This window comes from Dermacentor andersoni, chromosome 11 (genome assembly GCF_023375885.2).
Source record: "Dermacentor andersoni chromosome 11, qqDerAnde1_hic_scaffold, whole genome shotgun sequence".
Taxonomy (NCBI): Eukaryota; Metazoa; Arthropoda; class Arachnida; order Ixodida; family Ixodidae; genus Dermacentor; species Dermacentor andersoni.
The window spans coordinates 70,932,010-70,958,364 of NC_092824.1; the positions used below are offsets into that span (position 1 = coordinate 70,932,010).

At 46.0% G+C, this 26,355-nt stretch overlaps 1 protein-coding gene across 1 annotated transcript in view; it reads right to left on the reverse strand.

Moving 5' to 3' along the window:
- The window catches only part of LOC129381531 (uncharacterized), a 204,494-nt gene extending 178,618 nt beyond the window's left edge, over nt 1-25,876 (reverse strand). Inside the window, exons 1-8 of the mRNA XM_072285548.1 lie at nt 25,661-25,876; nt 22,220-22,290; nt 18,457-18,583; nt 14,396-14,472; nt 9,671-9,797; nt 7,209-7,282; nt 5,486-5,627; nt 4,273-4,346 (exon numbers count right to left, since the gene is read on the reverse strand). Coding sequence (XP_072141649.1) covers nt 4,273-4,346; nt 5,486-5,627; nt 7,209-7,282; nt 9,671-9,797; nt 14,396-14,472; nt 18,457-18,583; nt 22,220-22,290; nt 25,661-25,782 — 814 coding nt within the window. The 5' untranslated portion in view covers nt 25,783-25,876. The remainder of the gene's footprint in view (nt 1-4,272; nt 4,347-5,485; nt 5,628-7,208; nt 7,283-9,670; nt 9,798-14,395; nt 14,473-18,456; nt 18,584-22,219; nt 22,291-25,660) is intronic.
- Nucleotides 25,877-26,355: the final 479 nt, after the last annotated feature.

Genomic DNA, 26,355 nt, shown 5'->3' on the forward strand with positions numbered 1-26,355 from the left:
TTTTGAATAACGGTTGATTTTGTGCGCGTTTCACGTATCAGAGCTCTCCTCCATAGCGAAAGTGCCACAGTGGAGGCGTAGTTGTACCACGGGCAGCATTACGCACCACCTGTGATTTGCTTTGTGCAAAGAAATTTTTCGAAACGTGGCTCACCTAGCGATGTTTTCCGGAACGGCCAATGCTTCCTCTATTCCAGCGCGGCTCGTACTGGGCTGTGCGTGATTGACGCTGCTGCTGGACACCATAGGTGGGGAACTGGTGATTCCGCTTTCGGTGACATGTGTATGGCCTGAGAGAATAACAGAGGTGTTAGCTAGTCACTCTGCAAGGGTCATTCAACGAGCGTGAACATGTCGTGCAGAAATAAAAACACGGAGATTTAGTTGAGTTTTAGTGATAGGGTAACCTGACCAGTGCTTCCGTATGCGGTGCTCTTTGTGGAAATATGCCTTCAATACATATGACGAAAGACGTGCGTGACGGAACTTATGCACGGTTGAATTTCCCCCAAAATATGTGCTGTATTTAGTACAGCAGAATAGAACACCACAGTGTTCCATGCCGAAGATGAGAATAGGCATTTTTAACGGGATAGCACTAAGGGCCTCGTGTAGCAGATAATTCGGTGTCTGCGTCCGGCGCCGGCGTTGACCGTCTTGTGAGCAAAAAATCATTCCGAATCAGACATACCGAATCACGCAGGTCTTCCGTGTAACGCCAATGCGTTACGGAACTAAATGAATTCAAGTAAAATGCGTCAGAAGCATAGTAAAGTACGACTTACAGGCAACCAACACATGTGATAGCACCAGATTGTAATTTGAATGTACGAGAAAACATTCTTTTACGCGGAAACTCAAGCACAAAGCAATTTTCCTGCGTTTCTGCCAATCTTGTACCACGGGCAGTGGCGTATCCACCACCGAGAATCCACGGCCCACGTAATAAGCGGGGTTTCTTCCAGAAAGCTCGCTTTGTTGCATAGCTTTTACCGCCAGCGTTTCCCAGTAAACATTACGGTTACATAAACTGCAGTTACCGAGAAGCACGAGAAGCAGCCAGGGATATTTGAATGGTATCGCGGTCCACTCTTAAAGGCGAAGCTAAAGCGTCCTGCAAGTTTTGTTATGTCTGTAATCGGAGTCAAATCTTGGCTCTACATATGCAGCAATAAGCATATTTCAGGCCTTACTAAGGTGGCGATGGAAAATGTGCAAAATTTCGTAAGCTAGCTTTTGCACAAACCTAACTTGCCTTAACCGTAAAGGCCGCGTTCTCGTTACAGTAAAGCTCCTTAGTAGTGCAGAAAACTAAAGTTTAGCTCTCGCGATTCTGTCTAAATATATGAAAAGTTCGCGGTAACCATTGCACTAAATTTGCCGAGGTCTGTTGCACTTAAAAGAATCAGTTCAAATATAGTGACCAGAGCAAACGAAGTTTTGTTTGGGCTGTGAATGTTGTTATAGAAAATGTTCAATATGGAACAATTTCTAAAACATGAACAATATGAAGCTTTGAAATCTAATAGGGCAATAAAAACGATAACATAGTTTTGGATACATCTGATATTACCTCTAAAGTGGTAAAAATGATATAACATGCGGGGCTATGAAATATGATACTATGCTGTGGGTAGGACTTTTGCAACAGGCTCGTAAACAGCGAGCGAGTGAGTAAAAGAACTTTAATTGGTCCACTATAGACGTAAGCAAACTCCACGTCACCTGGCTAGGCCCACTCGGGGACCATCAGGTGAAACCTGACGGCCCTCTCGCGAGCCCTCTGGACTGCCAGGATTTTAGAGGTCTGATCCTGGGCCCTAATTAGCTGCATCATTTACTTTTGGGTGAAAGGGAGACCGGCAGAGGGGCAGCCCCACAGGACATGTTCGAAGCCCGCATAATCACCAGACAGAGGGCAGTCCGGGCTTGGGAACCGTTCGGGGTACATTGTGTGCAGCGCTGCGGGGCTCGGGTAAGTGCTTGTTTGCAGAAGTCTGAGAGTGACTGCCTGGGCCCTGCACAGCGAGGAGTGCGGCAAAGGTACGAGTCTTCTTGACAGATAATTATATTTGCAGATTTCGTTGTACGAACAGAGAGGCTCGGGTCGCCCCGGAGAGGACACGTTGCCCATCGCACGGTCAGTTAAACCTCGTGCAGCCGAGCGCGCCTCCTCGTTGGGGTTGATCGAGGCACCCTCAAAGGTTCCAAGGTGCGCAGGGAACCAGGTCAAAGAGTGATATTTCACGTCTTTGGCACTTTGGATGATACGTAGGTCCTGGGGAGCCACCATTCCCATCTGAAAGGCCCTGACAGCGGCCTTAGAATACAAATATATCGTGTCATGTACACTGTCCGTCAATGCAAGAGCAATAGCAACCTGCTCTGCAACGCTGGAATTAGAAGTGCGGATGGTAGCGCAGCGAAGGATTTTAGAATCACAGTCGATGACCACTGAGGAGAAGGCCTCTTCAACGTACGAAGCAGCGTCTACGAAGCATGTTTGGTCCTTGTTCAAACGGTCACTGGCGAGCAGAGCGTTACTCCTGGCTCGTCTTCGTCCTTTATTGTAGGCGGGATGCATATTTCGTGGCATCCAGTGTATGTAAATCTTAGATCTTACGTCGCTGGGCAGCTTCACAGGGACGAGACTGACGACCGTGGGGTTACGTCCCAGCTTGCCAAGTATGGCTCGGCCCTCTGTGGTACCGGAGAGTCTGAGGAACTGGGAAAATTCTTGGGCTTCAATGTTTTCTTCGAACGTGTTGTGAATTCTCAAATTGAGGAGGTCTTTTGTGTGCGTTCGAATGGAAAGGCCGAGGGCAAGCTTGAAGACTCTTCTGAGTAGGGCATTGATCTTGTTGCGCGCCGATCCGAGCCAGTTGTGCATAGCCCCTGAATAAGCGAGGTGGCATAGCACGAAGGCGTGGATAATCCGGATCAGATTGTCTTCCCTGATTCCGCGGTACCTGTTGGCGATTCTTCGGATCAGGCCGAGGGCGCTTTCGGTCTTGGAAGAAGCGCTTGAGGGCGGCTTCATTGGCCCCGTTTGACTCGATAAAACATTCCTAAGAGCCTGATAGTCTCTACCCGCGGTAATAATGTAAAGTGACTCTCTGTTGCTGGCTTCCAGGAGCGGTGTGAACCGCCTCTGGGCCTCTTCTTGTAGAGCAAGAGCTCGGAATTAGCGGGCGAGCACCTTAGCGCGGTGGGGATAAGATACCGCTCCGTCACATCGATGGCCTCTTGCAAAGCACCCTCGACCTGACCCTCACACCCGCTGGAGCACCAGATGGTGATGTCCTCCGCGTATATAGTGTGGTTAATGTTAGGGATTTTGTTGAAGGCTTTCGACAGGTTCATCAGGGAGATGTTGAACAGCGTCGGGGAGATCACCGCCCCCTGAGTTGTTCCTTTTCGCCCAAGTTGGATTTCGTGGGTCAAAAACTCGTCAATCTTGAGTCTAGTGGACCTTCAGGTTTAAAAGCAATGGATGGAAAACATGGGGACTGATTATGTGTTCCGAGCTACAACTGTACAAAGCGCTCTTCATGGATTTCTAGCGTTGCAGCACTCCGATGTTGTTAAGGACCCGGAAGACAAATTTCAGAGTGCTTGGGGGCATGCAATTTCGTTCATTCATTCATTTGTTCGACTAAAGTCACATAAAGCATATAAAGGAACATAGGACGAGGAGGATAGAAGATTGCCTCGGGCTCCTCCGCGTCCACTTTCGGTAATATTTCAGACTATATTGAGACTACATGTAGCACTACTGGGCAGTACTAGGTAAGGACAAGAGGTGCAGCACAGTTTAATTCATCATGCAGTTAAACAGTTCAATCAACAATAAGCAGCCCCTAGAAAAAAAACGTTTCTTCTAATGGCAAAGGTGAAGGAGCCTTGCTGCTGTTTTTTAGCGACGTCGGCACGATAGCAAACTGGGAATCCCTGCTTACTCTCAATTACTGGCTTACTAGTACTGTCCTAGCAGGAGTACAGTACCCTACAGACACGAGTAGCGTTATTGCCATAGCGATTCCCACATCGGATCATCTCAACTGTGAGCCTAAGTTCACGAGGCAACAGTTACATTTCTTGTATTAGAAACTATGCAGAATGTAGAGCACAGATTGACAGGTGCAGAACCGCGCACCCGTGAGCCAGCGGCGATGCTCTAGAAATGTGTCGTATACGACTGCAGACAGAGTGCTGAGTCACGTGCAAGGTTAGGCGTTGTATACCAGCGGCTGAAAGTCTCCCCACACCTACCGGAGACTGTAGTTGTGCCACGAGCTGCGTAGTACTGCGTACTCCATGGCTCAGCGTCGGTGGCGTCAGGAATTCTAAAATGCAAGAAAGATACGCACATGAACAGTGCGGCCTGCAATGGTAAACTAAGGTAGCTGACGATTTTAGCGGAAGCCAACGTTTCGACATGGGGGCGGAACTCATGAGGATCAGTGCCCTTTCAAAGGGAGACGTTTTCTTGCAGAATCCTTAAGGCGCACAGGCGCGTTGCTCGGGAGCAGGTTCACGCGCACCCTGTGAATGTATGCTTTACTGTCTCTTGCTCTTAAGAAATATTTGCGCTAAGCTTTAGGTGAACATTGTTTGCTATTGTGTGGGTAATGGGCTATTTTATACCTATATTTATTACTATTGTTGTTCACATGGTTAATTGAATGGTATGGTCCTGCTCAACTCTTCTGGTTTACATTGTAAATCATGTCAGCTTTGCCGACCTCTAGACTGGCTTATGTCCTTATAAGGTTAGAACCTCGTGGGCAAATGAATAATGAGAACCCGTCAAGGCAAAGGAACAGTGTTCTTTATTATCTTCCGTGTGATTTCCGTTGAAATATATTGCGTTTGAATGATGCAGTTAAATTCTAAGAATTGACTGAATATTAATTTTGGTTTTGGTTTCGAACTAGAAAAAATTCTGAAATTACCAATCGTAAAATAGACGCGTAAAATAGTTGGCATTCATGCGAGCATTTCTTAAGTATCTACTCATAAAATAGTTTATTTTTGAGTGCTGTGTAATACATCAATATTGGGCACTTTAAATGTGATATTAGGGCAGTTTAAATCATCGTTATATTTTTGAAGCCTAATTAAGTTGTAATTTCCATACTTGAGTTTCAATTTCCTTAAATCGAAAATGAAATTCCCTTAATTTCAATATTATGATATCTTTTAATACGACACAAGGTGTACCAATGTTGTTGCGGTGGTTGCGGAGCAAGACAATTCATTTTCTCGCATTTACGCCCTAGGTAGCAGATCCCCAGATAAAGCTTCCTGTTAAAGCCAGCACCATATTGTGAAAAGAAGAACTGATGCTTGGAGCTTCAGGCATCAGAACTTCAATCCATCGCAGAAGTTCGTCAATTCAAGCATAGCTGTGCCATATACGGCGTTCCATGACGTCTAAATTAGTTGATCTATTGAAAGGAATTCCTAAAGAAGTTTGGCTTACCTGGCATCAATTCCCAGAATGCCCGATGCTTCCTCCGTGCCCGCGTCGCTTGTACTGGCCACTGCGTATTTGCCACCGCCGCTGTTGCTGTAGACTGGAAGTGCGAAACTGGTGCTTCCGGTTTCTCTGTTGTGTGTATACCCTGAAATCAGAGGTGTTGGATCCACACTGTGTCACATTCCCTGCTAGGAACGCGAGGGGACCAATAAGTTTTCGTAATAGTCTTGATGCTAATAAATCCTAACAGCAGTGCTTCCGTCTGGAATGCTTCTCTAAATGCAAGCAACAAAAGCTGGAAGGCCCAACGTGGCGCTACGAAAAAGACAAGTACGCGTATTGGGAGTTCTTCATTGTTTTGTTCCTTGGTCTTTGATGCCAAGTCTAGAGCATGGTTGATCTTACAAAGCCTGATCTTTGTTTGCTCCCTTCTGGTGTTTGGATAAAGCATTATCTTCTCGATAGGCTACTAGGCGTTAACCATCGCTTTGGCTTATCACACAATAAGATTGAACGTGCATGTGTAGACCAATGGCTACATACGGGTGTTCTGCTGTTATTGAAAAATTTAACCACAAGAAAGCCGCATGGTTCTATAGTAATTTATTGGACTCGTATTGGCTGCTTATCTTTAGTTTATCTCACTAAATGGGAAAGCTTTTTGTAAGATCAACGGCTTTGGCTTAGGTGAACCCGAACATAAGCTCTCCATCTTTTGCCTATGTGTTTATCTCGAAATGCAAGCAAAGGTTCATGAAAGAGAAAATTGTCATCCGCCAGGCCAAGAAAGATTTGTCCTCATCCGCCATGCGGTTAAAAAACATTTGTTTTGTCAACTGCAAAGCTTTCATTCTCAGAAACCCGCATAGTTTTCCCGTACATCTATGGTGTACGTGTGTGCACAATTCATTCCTTCAAGAAATGGAGCTTAGCTTCGGACACGTGGTCATGTCGAGGATGGATCCAGCGTAGCCTCAGGTTTTTAAAGCCTTTTTTATCTGTAGAAGAAATTGTCGAAATTGTTATACAATAATGCACAGCTGTCTTCGTCTGCGTCTGGTGTTTCTACATTCCCTCCAATTATTAGGACTATATTGTAGGATTTTTTTTCTTCAAGTCTAAGGTAACAACTAGATGCGCAGCCGAGTTGAACTGATCATGCGATTACGCACTTTAATAAAGAGCTCCAAAAACAAGCATTGCTACTACTGGAAGGCTTGAGGTGCGTTACCACTGATTTCATTCGTCGCGACGTGGACATGATATGTTGAAGCGCAAACCTGGACAACCTCTGTCGTAGTTGCGAAAAATCTATGTCACATGGCCAGGTAGCGTCTTATAGCGCATGTTGCACTCCGCCTCTTTAATTGGGAACGCTAAACATTATAAATGCACATATAGTTACCATAAGTCTGGTAAATGGGCATCAGGAATTGCTCAAGTATAATCTACAAACTATCCTATCGATTAGAACAGAATCGCACACGTGCGTGCAGCTTGATCAACGCAGCGAATAGTCTGATCTTGTCACAGGGGAACCTAATTTCATGGAACGACAGTTCAATTTAGAATATTGTGCTCAGATTTACATGCGCAGACCCGTGCATCTGAGAGCAAGCGGGGATACTGTTTAAATGTATCGTGTGCGATACGAGACATCAGCTTCCTCAATCACCAGCAAGACGAGGCGTGGTAGACCAACATCTAAAAACCTTCCCACACGTACCCTGGATGGTGGATGTGCCTGCAGTCGGGTAGTACTGCGTGTTGCTTTGGTGAGCCCGCGTGGTCTGAGGATTTCTAGAACAGCAAACAAATGAACAATAAGGCCTGAGGTGATTAACAGTGGCGTAACAAAGGTTGTTTCCGAGGCCAACATTTCGGCAAGTTGATGCAACTCATGAGCACAAGTCCCCTTGAAACGTTCGCACCCTGCAACAATAGGGTACACGCATTTATTGATCTGATACAATATGCTGCCAGTTACGAGATCAATTTGAACAAAAAAGTTATTTGGCAAGACAAAGGGCCTAGCGATTACATCTATACCAAGGTATAAGATAAATAAATAAAGTCGATATCATGGTATTACAGACATTGTATATTTGAATAACGACTCGCGCATTAATGGAACACTTAATGTTACATTAGTGCGAAAACACGCCTAATACCTAACCTAACGACCACAAATACTGGCGGTCACAGCGATGCCTTTATGAGCAGAACTTGCGAAGAAGGCTACAGGTGCTTGTCCCAAAGTGAACGTTCCTTGACGCCACTCTCTATTACAAGTGATTTCCGAAGCACTGATCAGGCCACCTACAACAATGCATGAGCGGGAAACCAGTGTGTAACAAGGATTTCTCTGTTCGCCGCCTCTTGGTCACCCTCCTACTTGCAGATGTTCAAGGGACTTCCAGAATTCTGCCTGGGCTACAGATGTGTCGTCATACTTGGGACATAAGGGTCTTGGTGATAATTACGAGCAGGCCTCGATAGTTCCTATCATACATTTTCTCGCAATATTACCTAGAAGGACACCGTGTATGCGAGTTTTCTGTCGGACATCGTGATGCCTATGGAATGTCGGGATATTATTGAGGTCCACGGCGTTATCTAGAACGTTGCATAACCTGAAACATGTTTATGGCTGCCTTGATATAGATTTCTTCAAATGAAACATTCGTAAAATGTTTTTATTCACCGGCAGTAGATCTTTCGATAAAGTTTTCCCACCTACATTACATAGCTTACGCTGACAAACTGTTGCAATGCTTACGGAAATCTCTGTTCCCGAACTTGAGCGACCTGCTGACACTGTGTGGTTTCACATACTTGGACATAAAAGTACATGCCCTCCTGATGAGTAATATTTTTGCGTATACAGCAATACAGAAAAAGCAGCTAGTCACGTACTGATTTAGGAAAATATCTTAACTGTCATTTTGCTTCGCTTGCCAGGCGCGCTTTGAAACTGTCCTGGCTCTGCGAGAACGATGCCAATCCAAAGTGACCCCATCACGCATTACAATGCATTCAACAAAACAGTGCAGCGCCAGTGTCTCTTCTAAGTAATATAGTCGGAACCTGCATAGCTTCTGTTTTGCAAGATCACGCTGTTTCTTAAGCGCATACTGTGATTTGCCTTCGGGTAAAAAAGTCAATATACTGAACTTATGGGTGTGCCAAGAGTCGCCCAAGCAGGCGCTCTTATGTATAGACTGAATACACTTGGATGCGGGCCCGAGGGTATAGACTGAGTTATGTATATCCGAGTTCCCAACAACACACTTTGAATGCGGTAAGAGAACTGACGCAATGTGCACACAATGACGTTAAAAAAAGTGAAGCCAGGTAATACTCCACGCAAGCAGCAAGTAACCCAGAACCTAACATAAGCCATTAATTGGTCCCCTGAAACTGTCGAGACATTGTGGAATATGTTCGGCCTATGAACTCAAAGCTCGCCCAACGAAACACTGACGCCTGTCATTTCGCGATTGTTCATGGCGGACAGTAACCAATAACTCTGGCGCTAGTTTTTACGGGAGCATGGGAATTGTGGTAGGTACATGGATTTGCCCTAACTTCCCCCTCCTGGCTTCGAACGTCATAGTGACTTTGTAAACTGGTTATTTTCAACATTGTCCTGCGTAATGAATAATTGAATAAATAATATTAAGATTGTCCGACGGCAGGATTCGAACACAGCACCTCTATGCACATGGGTTCAATATTTAAACTATTACGCGATGGACGCATGTATCAACAAGCAATGTGAAACGCCTTTATATAGTTATTGCGGGCAAGCCAGTGCCTTGAGACGCTTGGCGCATTTCGCTTTGGCTACCTCGACAAGCTCAGTCGTTTACATTAGTACACATTGTACGTATTTGCACAGTCTTCCTCACTTCGAAGTACATAGTTCGCTCTGAAATTTACGATAATGAAGGCAGACAAAGCTTAATAAACGGCTCCGCAACAACGTGTGAATAATCAGACAAATCTATGTACTTCGCATCATTCCGATGATGGCTCAACGATTGATGTGTCAGAGTACCCTCAAGTATACTGTAGGAAACCCTATGCTCCCCTTGAACATTTAGAGGGGGCAGGCACAGTTGAACTCCAGTAAGCATTCCCTGTAGTCTTCGAGTTGCAATGAAACTTTTCTTAATGTCGCCTTACCTGGCTCCGTATTGTAAGCTTGCTGATGCCTCCACCATTCCAGCGCGGCTTGTGCTCGGCTTTTTGTGATCGATGCTGCTTGTGGGCCCCAGGTGCAGGTGACTAGGGCTACCGCTGGAATAGACACCTGCATGTTATCAAAGCACATAAAAAGTGTTCATTCCCAGCTCTGCAAGGCCAATTCATACGAAATGAATTTTTTTATCGTCGAGCCAAAAGCATTTAGTGGTAGAGGAATCCTATTGCAGTGCTTGCATATGCGGCGCACTTTTCTTTATGAAACTCGGTATTGAATGCATGCAAGACTTCGTGGAAATAAGGGAGCTGACCACGCAAGATTCTGCAATCTTGACCTCTTCGGAAGATTATTACGCTCCGTTACATACCTCGGGCAGAACAAGACATTGTTGGAAGCGAAAATGAACATGTCCGTTTCTTCAGCGCGCTAACCTTGACCCAATATATATGCTGCATCATCGAATATTATGCGCATCAGATGCTTCACAATGTTCTTGCTCTTTTTCATCTATTACAATCAGCAGACATAGCCCGTTGTAGACGAAGACAAAGGAAAATGAGAGGACGTATTGCAGACAAGGTACTACCAATTTTCCTTCGAAACCTGCGCAACCTCTGCCGAAGTTTTTGACCTGCTATGATTCGTACATGTGTCTGTCAACGACGTACTCTCATTTCAGAAGCCGGTATTCGAATCACACTTGAGGACTCCTCTAGATAAAGTTCTTAAGGAAATACTGGCTACAAGCGATGTATTTTTATGAGCTCATTACGAAAAAAAATTGCCCATGCTTCTGGAACCTCACGTATATGCAAGTATGGAATGCCTTACTGAAAGGAAGACTGGTTGAAGTAATTACGACGTTTACTCACGACCATTTTAACCCTCATAACCATGCGAGGCTCGCCCGACGGTGCCGGCCTGGCCACGCAGCGTCGTGCCATATTTTGGAGGTGGCGCAGAATCCGCGCTGTGTAACTCACGGGCTTCTGCCGTTGAAAACACAGGTAACCATATCTCAGCGCCGAAAATGAATTAATTGTATGGGGTGCTGTATTTCTGTTTTCAATGTCGCTATTCGAACTGACCAATTAAACTTCTGCGTACAAGAAATTGCAGCTTGAGTGATGTTGTAAGCAGGCAAGAGTAAGAAATTGAAGTGAGTGATTGAAAACTTTATTCAAAATGTTCGGCGAATTTTTCGGAGTGGAGCTATAACCACCCCAATCTAGGTGACGGCCCGAGGCGTTTGACACGGCTGGTATCCTCGGCGTGCCAGACGCCCCAAAATTGATCGGTGAGGTCCTGGCTGAGAAGGGCGGCCTCCCATAGCGCCTAGTGGTTCGAGACTGACATTTGTACCCCTTTCACCTGGGACTCCTTCTGCTCGCTACCGTTGGAATCGGAAGAAATATATTTTTAACTTCTTCGCGCAGTAACTAGCCTATGTATTGTAGTTCTGTACAGGGAGTTGAAGGAAGGAGAGTGCATTTTCGTAATTTTGACTGGTTCCTCGGATGATCTCGTTTTGATCTCCCAATGATGCCCATTTGTTCTCGTTTTGTCCTAGCCCTATTCACCTCCAATTCTCGTCTTGATTTCCTGGATATCGGCTCCGTAGTTTTTCTCAACGTCTGCTGTAGGTTGCCAAAAACTGGAGCTGCATGTATTTTATGCGTGTGTGCGTGTGTGTGCGTGTGTGTGCGTGTGTGTGTGCGTGCATACCTTTGTGCGTGTGTGTGTGTGTGCGTCACTGCGTGTGCGTGTGTTGTAGAAAAAGATGAAGAGATAGAAAGGAGAAGGCGGGAGGGGCCAAGCCTCGTTGCTCGGATACGCGGTGTCGCAACACACCAAACGCCTGCTGACGCAGGCGCCCCTGCGGGGCTACGTGTATTTCATGCTTCAGGCGGCTGTCATTCCCTACATCCCTGTGTAGGCCACCGATAGACTATACGACAACATTAAAATCTGGCAGATCCCATGCCCTGTGCGAGTCGATGTTATGCGAAGCAGTGTGCGCGTAGCCTACGAAGCTGATGAAGCGACTGTGAGAGCGCTAAGATGTAGGCGGAGGTTTGATGACCTACATGACAAGCATGTCATGAATGGCACCCATGACATGACCAATCAATTACAGGAGAGCTCTTAAGCGCTAGTTCCCCCAGGATCGTGTCCGCACGGAAAAACAAAATCCCCAAGACCCGCAGCGGAGGTTAAGCAGGCGTTAAAGACTCTCCATACGTCAACCCGCTGCAGCTGTGCAGTTCGCCATTAAGGAGCCCACATACACAGCCTCCTTGGTCATCCTTCTTCACAGAATGGAAGGGCAGCGAGTTTTTATTTTCGTCATACACTCTTATACTATGCCAATTTTGGTACATACCAAGACGTAGGCGGCTGTTTCATGACGTACATGACGCGCAAATCATGAATTTCCTGTCATGACCTGTCATTTCTGTTCGTGATACAGTCTTGACATACTATGCCAATTCTTGTAGATACCAAGTGAACGAAACGACCATGAGAGCACCAAGATGGAGGCTGTTTCATGACCTACATGACATTCGTGTCATGATATCTAATTATGCCCTATCATTGATCATTGCTGATACGTTCTAGTCATATTATGCCAATTTGTGTGCCTACCAAGTTAACGAAACGACCATGAGAGCACTAAGACATAGGCGGCTGTGTGATGACTTACGTTAGACGCATGCCATGATATTCATGTCAAGACCGATTATTTATGTTCGTCATAGACTCTTTCATACTGTGCGTATTTTAGTTAACGAAACTGCCGTGAGACCTTCAAGGCGTTAGACAGACAGACAGACAGAGACAGACAGAGACAGACAGAGACAGACAGAGACAGACAGAGACAGACAGAGACAGACAGAGACAGACAGAGTAGCAAAGTTTGACCAAAAAATGCTTTGCATTTAAAAGATTAGTCAATGAGCATATTTCAGAGTTGTGTTGCAGTCCTCATATTAGCTTGGAAAGCAATGAAGAAGTGAAAATTTGCGAGGCAATGACACCTAACTGTGCAACAGAGCATAAATGTACGTTACAAGTGGGGACAGTGTAGTTAGGTATGCCAATGTTCTAGCTAGGGACACATCTTTCTTAACTTCCCAGGAATTGCGTGAAATTAAAAAAAGGAAAGCGCGAGATTTAGTAGCAATAATTACGGTGAAAACTTCCTCATGACGACCAACGATGATAGGGCAGTTAGCATTAAGCCAATGTAGGGACAGACCGCAAAACTGAATACACGTTCATTTACAATTGAAAGGGAGGGGAGTGTCTAGTAAGAACGCTAATCGCGTCTTCGCATTGCCAACCTCCGGTACTAAAGATTTCAGTTTTAGGATCTCTGAATTTTAATGAACTATAGTGTTGTTGCATACGGGAATATTTAGGGCAAATTCATTTTCGAACGTTTGTACTTGTATGAGTAGCACCATTAAAATCGCATCTAATATCAGTCAGATCAGTGAAGGAGGTTGCACAGGTACTGGGAGAACGAAAAATGCTTGAAGTAAGCTAATAGTGCTAATCACCTTACAAAAAAAGAGAACGTATATGGTTTGGGAAGCAGTGGTGTCTTCATGTCGTCGACTTTCTTGATACTAAAGCGCTACAATGTCGAGGTAGTGGTACACTTATAAGAGGCCGCTGAGTACTGTTCTTGTTAATATGGGCATAGGGTTAGAGGTTGTTTCAGAAGTCTTTACTTGGGTTAGTTTGGGTAGATTAATGGTCTCAGAGCTTAAGTAACTTGCGCACTATTTTGAATACCATTTCGCGACATTTTCATATAAATTATAATATTGTATATGCCGTTGTTGCTCGGCTTGTTAGAACCTAGAGTTTCAATATAAATTTTCGTGGGTAGCCTCAAATCATATGCCGTAATTTTCGCAGTCAGCCGTAGTGGGATACGTTGGTTGCTTGTAGCATGCTGCACTTGAGCGATTCTTCCGTGTAGTACCGTTCTGCTCCTCCGGTATAGCCATCTGAAACACCACCCTAAGTGCACACCTTACTCTGCATTCGTGTCAAAACATCATTAAACGGCAATTCTGGGATATTATGGGCCGAAATCTGAGGAAACATTTGGTCGCCTGGGGCTCGTCAACGTGCGCCCAATGTACTGTACACAGGTCTTTTTGTATTTTGCCGCTATCGAAATGCAGCCACCGCAACCACCACTTTACCCATTGACGCTGTGCTTAGTCGCGCAATGGCAAGGCCACTAAGCAACCATGGTTGGTATCTACGCAACATCTTTGTCAACAAAGTTCAACGGGTTTCAGAGAAAAATTATGGTGGCAGCACGATGAACACAGATTCTGCTTGACAAATAAAAATTGAGATCAGTGGTGAAGCGCCGATTTTAATTGCTGCTGAATTGATGACTGCGTAAAATGTACAGGCTGGGCTTCTGCCCCGATTACCTGGGAGCATGCCTTTGCACTTCACTGATGTGAGAATAAATGCATTCAAACATTGGTTCTGTATGAATTTGCACGCATCTGCAGAAATTGCCTACTAAGGAGAGTGATAAGGCGCCTCCTGCGGAAATCGACTTGGCGGCTTTAGTGAAGCGCGTCTTCATGCGCTATAAATGCACAACTGCCACAGTAGACATAGGGAATCTCTCCAGTATTTGTTGCAAAGGCGAATGACCATCACCTACGTACCGTCGAGGCTGTACGTCTGGTCGGCTATCGGCCTGTGCTGCGAGTTCCGCTGGCAAGGCCAGGCGTCGTGAGCACAGCTGCAAATTAAAAAAAATTATTGGTATGAGATACTTACAGCTGTGACAAAAAGTTGAAATTATCTTGTGTTATAAGCAAGTTCCGAGAAACCAAAGCTCTGTTCGGTAATTGAGCTGGTTCCAATGTTTCTGTCTCACTCAGAGCCCTTACAACGGGTCAGCCGGATGCCTAGGTGATGGACAGGATCCACATCATCGAATCACTATAAGTAGCCGATTGATACTTTTTGGCCCCGTAATCTAGGCGTATTTCAATTATGCATTTGTAAATGTTTGAGGAAGTTCTTGCCACTATACCCCACGTTCTTTGCGACAGAATTTTAAGAATGTTCATTGTTTCTTTTGGCATTTCTTTTCAAGGTACTTAGGCACTGAGTGACTATAGAGCACAGAACTCTTACTGCATCGGCGGTATCCACAATAGATTTCCTCTCCTCTTATTCTTGACCCCCCCCCCCCCACTTTTTCCCTTCCGCAAGTGCAGGGTAGCCTACCGGGCTCATTGTTGGGTAACCTCAATGCCTACCACTTACCCTATCTCTTTCTCAGGCGTAGAATAAAGGTAAACCTGCCGTAATAGTTCTGCGGAAACCCGCAAGGTGGAGAGAAGAAACTTAGGGAAAAACCAAACATCCACCTGTTCGTAGCAGTTGCTACAAAGGAAACCCATACGGGTTCCTCGAAAGAAAAGCCTCACAGTTGAAGAAAAATTCGTCCTGGTCCGGGACTCGAACCCGGGACCACCGCCTTTCCGGGGCAGCCGCTCTACCATTTGAGCTAACCAGGCGGCTAGCAGATGGTAGGGCGAAGCCGAATTTGTCGACAACACGAAGCAAAGGCAAGAGTTTGACGTAATAGTTCTGCGGAAACCCGCAAGGTGGAGAGAAGTAATTAAGGGAAAATCAAACATCCACCTGTTCGTAGCAGTTGCTACAAAGGAAACCCATACGGGTTCCTCGAAAGAAAAGCCTCACAGGTGAAGAAAAATTCGTCCTGTCAGGACGAATTTTTACTGTCAGGACGAAAGGTTAACTTCGTGCCTAAAATGCTGCCTTAAAATTTAGTGCTCTCTATTCACAGGTAAGTGTTGCTCATGCACCTCAATATGGGAGACCGGAACGACGCCTCTATTTCTTGAAAAAAGGAAAGAGGGGCTTCTCAAGAAATGTGGCTTAAATCAATTCTGTGCTGATGTCGACGCTTTGGTCAAGCCATTTTCAACTTGTCTTTCGTAGAATGCAAGGTCACGCGAGTTAAATAGAATTGGCAAGTCATCAACATAAATGGATTAAAGCATACGTTGTGGAATAAATGAACGGGCTAAATTCATTTTTCACAACAACAATGATACAAATAAGTCGCCCACACCCTGGTAACCCAGTATTCTCGATGAATGAATGACCTGCACGGAATATTGCCAGCACTAATATGATACGTTAGGTTCCATAAATAACTTTCTACTACATTAAGCATGTTGCCTCGAATGCCCACTTCCGAGAGATGTCGCAAACTTCCGTAAGGAAAGGTGGGCCGTCAAGCGTTTTTGATATCAAGAAAGAATGACAGAAATCACTGGTTTTAAGCAAAAGGTTTACGTATGTAAGACACAATCCGCACGAGGTGGTCAGTTGCAGATCGACTGTCTTTAAAGCATCGTTCATAAACGTCAAGTAGTTTGTCTCGTTCAAGAAAGTAATAGCCCACGATTGATCATCTTTTGTAATAGATTAACCGAGCAGCTCCATGATGCCATCCACCACTAACTTGCCATAGAAGATGTATCCTAGGCCTGTTTCAAGATGGAGACATAAATAGCCTCTTTCAGTGCTAGGGAAATTTATATTGTTGCCCACATTGTGTCCAAAACTGGCGAGAGAAATATGCGTATCAGCGTGAATGTGTTTTATTATTGCGTACATAGTCTCATCAGTTGCCGGAGCAGGCTTTTCACGAGTTATTTAAGACGTTCCACTCTAGGCAGGGCATGAATGTGTATGATGCTATGCTGATGTCTTTCGAGGAGAACGCTTTATCTCAAGCTGAAGGATTTCGGCTCGTTATCAATAAAAAGGCATCCACAAGATACAAAATTACAGCGAGGATCTCCCCAAAGGGGGCTATGTGCATTTTCATCACGAAATACTATGTGGGTTTCCAGAAGTTTACATAAGGCTCTGAAACTGTTTCGCGAATTACGTTTGTTTCCTGAACACACATAGCTTTTAAGAATTGATTAATTCTGGGGTTTTACGTGCCAAAGCCACGATTTGATTATGAGGCACGCCGTAGTGGGGAACTCGGGAATAATTTGGTCTACCAGGGGCTCCTTAATGTGCACCTAAATCTGAGCACATGGGTGTGTTCTCATTTCGCCCCCATCAATATGCAGCTGCCGTGGTAGGAATTTAATCCCGCGATCTTGTGCTTAGCAGCCAAACACCATTGCCACTACGCAACCACAGCGGTTCGCAGCACTTTTGCACTCAGTTTCTAAATAGGCTGATTGACAGCGTATATATTGTGTAGAAGTCTCCTTACATTCCTCTGCAACATTAGTGTGTACATATTGCAGAATACATTTGTGCTGCCTGTCTAATGTAAGAAAGACAGCTAACTTAGTTTACAGAGTCCTTTTGGTTCCATATGACGCAGGGTTACTGGGGATTAAACGGCTCGAAGGGAAAGGGTGGTGCCGTTCGACTAGTAATCGTGTTCAGCACAATTCTTGGAAGTGTTGGTTTGGCAACGCCTCGCTTTGAGTGACAGTATCTTGAAATGTCACAAACCTAGAAGTTGAGGTTTTCTTGGATGGCGGAGCAACGCTGGGCTGAACCCGCCGAAGGGCCTAGTTGCCCAACATTGGCCACATTCTTCGCGGGCAAGGCTGCTGCGGCACTGTCCCTTTATACACCGCATCAGCATGCCCTGTGGTATGGAGAAATGCGACGCGTCTTCTTGCGTCCTTGAAGCGTATTCATGCGTCCTTGAAGCGTATTCATGCGTCCTTGAAGCGTATTCATGCGTCCTTGAAGCGTATTCATGCGTCCTTGAAGCGTATTCATGCGTCCTTGAAGCGTATTCATGCGTCCTTGAAGCGTATTCATGCGTCCTTGAAGCGTATTCATGAGTCCTTGAAGCGTATTCATGAGTCCTTGAAGCGTATTCATGCATCCTTGAAGCGTATTCATGCATCCTTGAAGCGTATTCATGCATCCTTGAAGCGTATTCATGCATCCTTGAAGCGTATTCATGCGTCTTTTTGAAATATTTTCACGCGTCCCGCGTCTTTGAAACCTCTTCCCGCGTCTTCTCTGCCCGCGTCTTTGAAACCTCTGCCCGCGTCTTTGAAACCTCTGCCCGCGTCTTCTCTGCCCGCGTCTTTGAAACGTCTTCCCGCGTCTTCTCTGCCCGCGTCTTTGAAACGTCTTCCCGCGTCTTCTCTGCCCGCGTCTTTGAAACGTCTTCCCGCGTCTTCTCTGCCCGCGTCTTTGAAACCTCTGCCCGCGTCTTTGAAACCTCTGCCCGCGTCTTTGAAACCTCTGCCCGCGTCTTCTCTGCCCGCGTCTTCTCTGCCCGCGTCTTCTCTGCCCGCGTCTTTGAAACCTCTGCCCGCGTCTTCTCTGCCCGCGTCTTTGAAACCTCTGCCCGCGTCTTCTCTGCCCGCGTCTTTGAAACCTCTTCCCGCGTCTTCTCTGCCCGCGTCTTTGAAACCTCTGCCCGCGTCTTTGAAACCTCTGCCCGCGTCTTTGAAACCTCTGCCCGCGTCTTTGAAACCTCTGCCCGCGTCTTTGAAACCTCTGCCCGCGTCTTTGAAACCTCTGCCCGCGTCTTTGAAGTAGACGTTCTCTTTTGCTTTTACAGTAATTATCTATTTTCTATTTTCTATGTGGCATAAAATCGGGAGTGAGAGACCCGGTCGCTATCGCAGTTCGCCCAATGGCTGGGTTGCTTTATGTCAAGAAATATTTCGGAATGTTAGCTCACCTCGCGGTGTCTTTCGTAGTGGACGATAGTTTGTCGATGTCAGCGTGGCTCGTTCTGGGCCAGGCGTGATAGGCACTAGTGGTGGACACCACAGGTGCGTAGTTGGTGCTTCCGCTGTCAGTGGCATCTGCACCGCCCAAAAAAAAAAACAGCAGAGGCGTTTACTCGTCGCTGTGCAGAGGTTATTCAAAGAGCATGAAAAATAAATGGTGGCTTGCAAAATGTTTTAGTTGGGCTTTAGGGATAAGGAAGGCTGGCTGCTGTGTTGGCGTGTGCAGTGCGCTTTTTCTTTCCGGAACTCTGGAAATCGGAGCTCAGTGCACGAAAAAGATTTACATTGACGTAAGAGACAATCACGTTGAAATTAATGGAATGTTTATTTTTCTAAAAATAAATACGTTGCAAACAATACAGCAGATTAGAACACGACCATTTGCTAAGCGAAAGACTACAGGTCGTATTCTTTTAGCGCGCTACGAAGGCCAAACCAATGTTCCCAACTTCAAGCAAGAGGTGTTTTCCATGCTTCATTAAGGTCGTAAAAAAAACCTACATTACAATCTATAAGCGGGATTTCGTACACGCCAAACTTGCCTTTACCATAAAGGACGCGTTGTCGTTTTTGCAAAGCTGCTTAGTTAGCAACGCGCAAAAGGAAATTTCAGCGCGGAGGCTTCTAAGTACGTGAGAGCAGAGATATTTCTCTCGGTCACGCTTGCACCAGATTTGATGCAGGCTACCGAATGTGAAAAAATATGATGGAATCTTGCACCTGCCATAAACTAACCTTTTGTTGAGATGGTGAGTGTCTTTATAAAAAGTATTGAATGCGCCAAAATTTGTGAAAGAATATTATCAAGCTTGCAACTGTGTAATTGAGCAATAAAAACGATATCATAATTCTGGAAAGTACATTGACTAGTACCCGTAAATTGAGAAAAATAATACGCAGCCGTCTGAACTTTACCACAGTTATAGCTAGGACTTGAAAACTGCCCGGAAACATTTGTCACTTCTGTAAATTCTAAATTCATAAATCAAACTCGGCCGCTTTAGATACTCTATATCTTGCGGTTCACAGGACTGCTATACTTGTTTTAGAATTAGAGTTACTAAACTGCATAGGTTGTGTTTCAAGTTTCGGGGAACTTGCCAATTTCCGGGAATTTTGGCATACTACTGCAGTCACTAGAGCATTCTCAAATGCAACGAACATCGTTCATGTCAGTCTACGAGCTGTTACTCAAAGCATTTGGGCATTTTACATGTTGAGCATGAAAATCCCAAATGTCCCCCGAGGCGAAGCTTCCTATTAAAAAAATGGCCAGGCTTGGCTTGGTTAAGCCAAGAATGCGTTGCATATTGCGCGGTCTTTTTTTGAGGGCGAGGTATTGCTTGGCGGCACTGGATTTTCTCGGCAATACTTGGTTATACTTGGATTTACTCGGTAATACTTGGTTTAGCTATTTTAATTCTTGGTCATTCTGTGTACAAGTACCAGTAGTGAGGCGAGAAGTGCTGTAGCGGCTATATAGGTGGATGCCGGTGAAGCTAATGCAGAATGTACAAACGCAGCTCCAGCACCGGCTACAACGGTGTTCTTGGCACCCATGGAGTCAGGTGGTGGCTGCGGCCGCGCGCGACCGCCCGAGTTGGGGCGCAACGTTTCCTCCGTGACGTCAAACCCGGCGGAGCGCCCCTAGCGGGAGGAAAGGGAGTCAGGTGGTGGCTGCGGCCGCGCGCGACCGCGCGAGTTGGGGCCCAGCTTTTCCTCCGGCTGTCGTGACGTCACGTCACGTGGTTGCGCTAAAGGTCACTGGTGGCTGCCCGGCCGCGCCCAAGGGCTGAACTGAGTGATTGCAATATGCAACGCATAAAAGAAAATTGTTTCGAAAGCATGGGTAGTGCAGCGAACGGATGACTGCCGAATGATGTCACCAACCCTCATGTTGACACTTTCATTACTATTGTACCGCGATATCAACTAACTTACGTATGTCAACGGGTTGTGTGCGAAAGTGCACCTACAGGTTCTGCATATCACCGATTCATTGTTAGCAGAAGATAGCCTGATCGGGTCCTGGACGAAGAAAAAGTTGACAGAACAAGCGTAATAACTCCATTCAAGCTTGAATAGCCTGGAAAATAAGGTCATGATAAGATAAATGCAAGCTTAAACCGACAGTGAACTATTCTTCAAGAGCCTGGCTCTCCCACGCATATATTTACCTACGTCTGTAGCTGTAGTTCCTAAGAATGCATTTACTGTTAGCAGTGCACGTTTATCAAATAATTATAAACAAAAATTGCTGTGATCCACTGCACCCCTTCGAGACCTTTCACACTGAATAATATAGACCACCCAATGCACATATTTGAGGGTCGTGTTGCCGGCATCTAAGAAGGGAAAGACTTGCAGAATTACAAGTTGACAGGGCAGTATCGTTGGATAAAGTAACAGCAGCAATCTCGCCACACTCCGGCAAACATAATGACCACGTGTTTTCCAGAATACTAATAAGGTGTGGCTGGTTTTTCGTAAGGTGGGCAGATAGCTGTCTTAAAGGTCCTCTCAGAAGGTGTGGCTGTTGTAAATACACGAGCACGCCTCGTACATTAAGTGGTGGCAACCGCGTGTGAAACGTATAAGCGGCTGCGTGGCAGGAAACAGTTGCAATTTTCAACAGGAGGCCACGGGCACTTCATCTGGAAGGTGGTGAGCACGAGGTCGCGGGATCGAATCCCGGCCACGGCGGCCGCATTCTGATGGGGGCGAAACGCGAAAACACGCTTGTACTTAGATGTAGGCTCACGTTAAAAGAACCCAAATGGTCAAAATTTTCGGAGTCCTCCACTACGGCGCGCCTCATAATCAGAAGGGGTTTTGGCACGTAAAACCACAATTATTTTTTTCGTCTGGAAGGAGCCGCGCTTTGAGAGAGCCGGTCAAGGTCCCGCTAACAAATGTATCTGTGTAATGCGAACTGTTTACAACGACACTGACCACTGCACGGGAATTTGGTTGATCATCCGATGACGGAATGCCCACAAACATATGTGTCGTACGACAAAAACGTATCACAATAAATAATAGAGCAGGGGCTGGTCACGTTAACATGACGCAGGCCCTTTGCGGAGAAGGCAAGGAAGCAACGCCATTCGAGGCAGAGAGGTAGACTGTCTGGAAACAGTAACACTAACCTGCTGACGGCACAGTAGCACGACAGCTCGATGTCCCCTATCCTCTCCCATAACGAATGCACTTGAATAATTGTACTACCGAAACATTCCTTTGACGGCGCATAGGGAATTTTCAGCGTATAATGTAAATTTGCAATGGCACCCGGTAAGAGGCCCTTCAATGACAAAAACTTCTAGCAAGCATTTAGCGTGAAGAATAAAACATGCGGTTGGCTTGCTACGCATTGGTAAGCTCGTTACTCTGACCCCATTTCAACACGACATGCAAGATCTATCGAGAAGCGTTCATTGCCTTTACGAAGGAATTCATCGCGTTGAAAATGAATCCATTCTAAACTTGAGGTACGTGGAATACGCGCATGTTGCCTCTATTAGCACTCAATTCATTTGCTTGAATATCACGATGACTGCACAAGCAGCAACCGACATGGTGACGCTAGTATGGTGTTGGTATGGCCATTAAATACACCGCCGTCATGATCGATGGCAATGCTGCCTCCTCTGGGCTTTGTTAAGCATGTCCGCGAGTGGCATCGATGGTTAAAGGACATTCCGTACGTACCATTGACGTTCGTGGCATCGGTCTGGCGGTTCAACGCCTTCAACGCGTCATCGATGTACTCGTCAATATATCTGGAATGAGACATACATATTGGCTTTGGTTCGGTGCTCCTAGTTATGGCAGAATATACCTGAAGAGTGTTTTTGCCAAACAGAATTTGGAACAAAAGAAGTGCTTCTTTGTTAATTAAGGTAAAAGCTGCAATGCATCATTTTATCAAAAGTATAACTTTCTGGCTGGCATAGGTGAACGGCGCACTCTTAAATTGCATAATTTCTTGAATCATGGCATGGCGCATGAAATATAAGAAAACGAATGATGCTAAAACAAAGTTAGAAAGATGCTAAGTTGCAATATTACGATATAATTATGTAGGGCCATCCCCTCGAAGGCGCCCATTTTAGACTACGTGCGTATAGCTGGAAAGCGCTAGTCATACACATTGTGACAGGATGGCCGCACCATGAGTAGCGTGCGGAACTGGTGGACGAGAGCTTAAAATTATGCTTTGGGTAACGCAAGGTTATGTTAGGTTTGGCTTCATTATGCTAACTCTCGTACAAAGGCCTTGCCAGTCGGCCGAATCAGTCGCCCAGCCACGTCCGCAACATCTATGCCAGCGTGCGACCACGCATCTTAAGATTTGAAGTCGGCAACTGTTCTCGCCATTTCACGATTACGTTCGCACGCTCTGCCGACGCGGCCGTTCGCAGTCGCGCCAAAATGACGTGGCCGTCGCGGCGTCCCGGCAGTGCTTTCCGATTTACCCTAACATGCCGTAAAAATGAACACAGCGTCCACTCCAAAGATATATGACGTTTTTCTTCAAGCACACCTTTTATATTTCCTGAAAAACAAGTAACAGCAAAAAGTTCAGTAGCGTTCTCACTTGGTCACGCATCTCTTGCGTGGAGTGTGCTCACTCGACTGCCAATGGAAGTTTGACGTACCGTTTCATTTACTTATATCCTTGCGTTTCACGTTTCAAAAGCCTGATCTCGCTACGACGAACACTTGGACGGATCACGGAATTTAATTTCACCACCTGGGTTTCGGTAATGCGCACATAAATCCAAGTTACAGAGCCTTCTTGCGTTTCACAATGACTGGTGAACTGCCACTGCGCCTGAATTATTACCCGTGATGCCGAACTAAGCAGCTCAACATCCCAGCCAATAGGCTACTGCTACAAGTGTGCGATGCCGTAGTACCCCGAGATCACGTGCACGCACCCTACATCTTTCTCTGCTTTAGTCAGGACAGGATAGGCAGTCAGCATCCGTGTGACAGCGTCCGCTCTTGTAGTTAAAGGTAAAGCTGTACTCTTGAAGGCGCAAAGCCCAGCGGGCCAACCGGCCTGACGGGTCACGCAGCCCAACGAGCCAACTGAGTGAATGATGGTCACTCACTATCGTGAATGCGCGGCCATGTAGATACGGACGGAACTTCTGAATGGCGAAGACCACTGCTAGACACTCAAGTTCAGTAATGGTGTAGTTTGTCTCCGCTTTTGTAAGTGCCTGACTAGCGTAGGCAATCAAATGCTCACGGCCACCGCAGAGCTGAAGAAGCACAGCGCCAACACCCACACCGCTGGCGTCAGTATGCAGCTTAGTTGACACCTCCGCTTCAAAATGCCGCAGAACCGGTCCAGAACCCAACAAAAATTTCAGCTGTTGAAACGCCGACTCGCAGTCAGCACTCTACAAGTATGGAGTGTCTTTGCGAAGAAGTGACGTGAGAGGAGAGGGAAGCTGTGCGAAATTTTTGATAAAGCGCCGGAAATATGAGCAAAGGACCAAAAAGCTTCGCAGATCTTTCAACGTGTGTGGCTGTTGGAAGTCGCGAACCGCTGCTGTCTTTTCAGGGTCTGGTCGTATACCGTCTTTGTCGACGAGAAAGCATAGTACGAGAGCTTGACGCTCACCGAAATGACATTTCTTCGAGTTTAAAATAAGGCCAGATTGCTAGTTACAGTCAAGAACGACCCACAGGCACTGATTGTTCTCGTGAAATGTCCGGCCGTAGATAATGACGTCTAAATAGCACATGCAAATTTCTCTTTTGAGTCCACGGAGCACGGTATTCATAAATCGCTCGAATGCCACTGGAGCTTTGCATAAACCAAAGGGCATAATGTTGAACTCAAAGAGATCGTCAGGTGTGACGAAGGCTGTCTTCTTGTCTAAAGGGTGCATGGGAATTTGCCAATATCCTGAACGTAAATCAACAGAAGAGAAGTACGACGCGGAGTAGAGACAGTCGACGGCACCATCTATTCGTGGTAGGGGGTACACGTCTTTGTTGTGACAGTGTTTAGGCGGCGATAGTCCGCACAGAATATCCATGAGTTGTCTTTCTTCTTTACTAGGATCGCAAGAGCAGCCCAAGGACTACATGATTCCTGGATCATTCCTTTCTGTAACATTTCTTCGACCTGCTCGGCAATGACTTTTCTCTCTGAAGGCGGACTTTTCTCTCTGAAGGTGAAACGCGACAGGGCTTCTGACGAATTGGCGTCGCTTGCCCTGCAGGCAAGTGGTGTTGCATACGAGACGCCGGTGGTGTATGGGACGCTCGTTGGACTTGAGCAAAATCAAACACTGTGGCGTAGCGAGCGAGCGCTGCTTCAAGCAGACACTGCTCACTAGAAGACAGTTACTTGTTAATCATGCGCTTAAAGTCAGCAGAATTATCAGGGTTGGAATCGGGGTGGGATTTCTTTTCCACAGTTTACATTACGACGAGTCCGACGCTGACAATGGCTTGTTCGGCAAAACTTGCCAGTTTAAGTCCTAGCGGCAATGTTATAGATTGGGTTGAAACGTTCACTGTCCACAAACAAGCACAACCACCAATGGTGACAACGAGGGTGCGAGGGACTATCACATTTTTTTTGAGCGCATTGTTATAATCAGGTTCGGCTAAACCACAACAACAACCTGTACGAGGGCGAGAAGTATTGACAGGTACAAACATTGTCGTCTGAGGGGGCAAACACACATCTTGCGACACGGAGAGAACGTCGGCGCCATCACTGGTGTCATCTGTCATTGAAGTTCGCACGTCGCGGCGAAGAGAAATCGAGCCACTTCCACAATCCAAAGTTTCCCACCCCTCACGCAAGAAATCCATTCCTAAGATAATGGCACGTGTTGTACTACGTGGAAACACAGCAAATTCACTTCGAAATGTCTGGTCCCCTATCGTAACTCAAACAGAACAGACGCCAAGTGGGTGTAACAATATATATATGGATACTGTGATCGAAAAACAGGAGGCACTTCTCTTCACCGTGGTCATAAACAGCCGCAGCCACGCTGAACCTAAGTCGTCCTCGACAACGCCCACTTCAATGTAGAAATAAATGTATAGCTGTATTAGAGGTTGTTTCTGCGGCTGACAATATCCTAATAAATTTTCACAAGCGGGAATACTCACGCAGGGTAATCGTCGCAAGTGCCTGAGGCTCCCTCGCCGCCTTCACAGCTTGTACCCGGGGTTGCTTCTTCGAAGAAGGCAAGCGCGCGAGGCGTGTGTCCACCGCTTCTTTTTTCGGCCATCCCTGGTGACGACGCTCCGGAGCACTAGAGCCTTTCTGAGACAGAACGTTGCTGAATGATCACGCATGCGCACTCTGTGCCAAGGATTATAGAACCAGTGAAACGTCGGGCATTTGGCAACTCGAATGAAATCGTAAAACCCATCTGAAAAAAAAAAGAGACGAGAGAGTGCGCCACTATGCGTCGACGATAAATTGCTAATATTCGAACACTAAAAGAAGCGCCTCAGTGACCCGTGCTGAATTGACACCGAATCATCAAACCAAATTTCACTAAAGCCCTAGCCCAGCCAAAAACTGCAGGCACTAACGTGTGTTTAATAATGTTTCATTCTATGAGGAGAAGTGCTAAGGCTTCCCAGGGAGATATTGGCAGTCGTGGCGCAAATAATGGATACATAGAATGAGCCAAAGCCAATACGACGTTTTTAGAAAGTCTTTTCCCCTATATTTTAGGCCAAATTACGCCGGTAAATTTGAAGACAACATATGTGAAGTCAACATTGGCTTTATCCCTGGGCGTGTAACTATTCGAGCGACGACTGACTTTAGACATCCAAGGCACGTATAAGTG